Here is a 1,192-nt window from a genome sequence, read left to right as displayed (position 1 = left end):
CGCGGTTTCGATTCCCAGACCGGGCGTTGTGAGTGTTTATTGAGCGAAAACACCTAAAGCTCCACGAGGCTCCGGCAGGGGATGGTGGCGAACCCTGCTGTACTCTTCCACCACAACTTTCTCTCACTCTTTCTTCCTGCTTCTGTTGTACCTGTATTTCAAAGGGTCAGCCTTGTCACACTGTGTCACGCTGAATACCCCCGAGAACTACGTTAAGGGTGCACGTGTCTGTGGAGTGCTCAGCCACTTGCACGTTAATTTCACGAGCAGGCTGTTCCGTTGATCGGATCGACTGGAACCCTCGGCGTCGTAAGCGACGGAGTGCCAACAACATTAGCTGGCATAGTAGAGTTGCAAGAGCAACGGCAACAGCAGTAACAGGAATTGCACGCACAACTACAACAGCAGACAGTAAGATTGTTATTTACCTTGTTTTGGAAGAGGGAACGGTACTCCAAAATAGTCTTCAAAGTATTCCAAGACCTTAATGCCAATATCTAGGGCAAGTCTGGCCTGGTCGATTGCTTCTGGTCTGGCCCACACGCGATACTAACAAAACAAAATAGTGTAACACATTAAACAAATTACAGACGCAATGTCTTCATCACAAACAACACTCATTAGGACTTAACAGAAAAGAGTTTTAACATAAAGTGCATCATATATAAGAGTAAAGACATTAAATTTGGGTTTTCCAAAGACAATAACGTCATAACTGTATTAAAATAGATAAAATCTGGAATGGGAAACAAGCAGAAAATTCACCTTGGACAAAAGTTTGCCCTCATCTGTAAATAAATAGCAACTATGTTTTAATATAGGGATGTTGAGAGTTTGAGATTGGAGAAATGGGACTGTTGTGGCGTTCATGCTTTTGCCATGAGGCAACGCTTTCCAGGATTGAGTTCATTATCTGATAATTATTTCGTCGTTTTTTGTCAAACTACTAAGTTATGGAAACTAAAGAGACATAATGTTAAGACAACACTATTTCTTATATTGATGTAAACAGCTATACACACCATCACACATATAATATACATATATATACACATACATATATGCAACATGCACACATCTATCTATCTATCTATCTATCTATCTATCTATCTATCTATCTATTTCTTTCTTTCTCTCTTTCCCCTACAATATATATATACATACATACATACATACATATATATATATATAT

General features: G+C 39.4%; 1 protein-coding gene across 1 annotated transcript in view; it reads right to left on the bottom strand.

Moving 5' to 3' along the window:
* The window catches only part of LOC106875600 (aminopeptidase N-like), a 219,321-nt gene that overhangs the window by 74,027 nt on the left and 144,102 nt on the right, over nt 1-1,192 (bottom strand). Inside the window, 1 exon segment of the mRNA XM_052974545.1 lies at nt 429-549. Coding sequence (XP_052830505.1) covers nt 429-549 — 121 coding nt within the window.

The sequence above is a fragment of the Octopus bimaculoides genome, chromosome 18 (genome assembly GCF_001194135.2).
Source record: "Octopus bimaculoides isolate UCB-OBI-ISO-001 chromosome 18, ASM119413v2, whole genome shotgun sequence".
Taxonomy (NCBI): Eukaryota; Metazoa; Mollusca; class Cephalopoda; order Octopoda; family Octopodidae; genus Octopus; species Octopus bimaculoides.
This window is presented reverse-complemented; position numbering and strand designations above follow the sequence as displayed.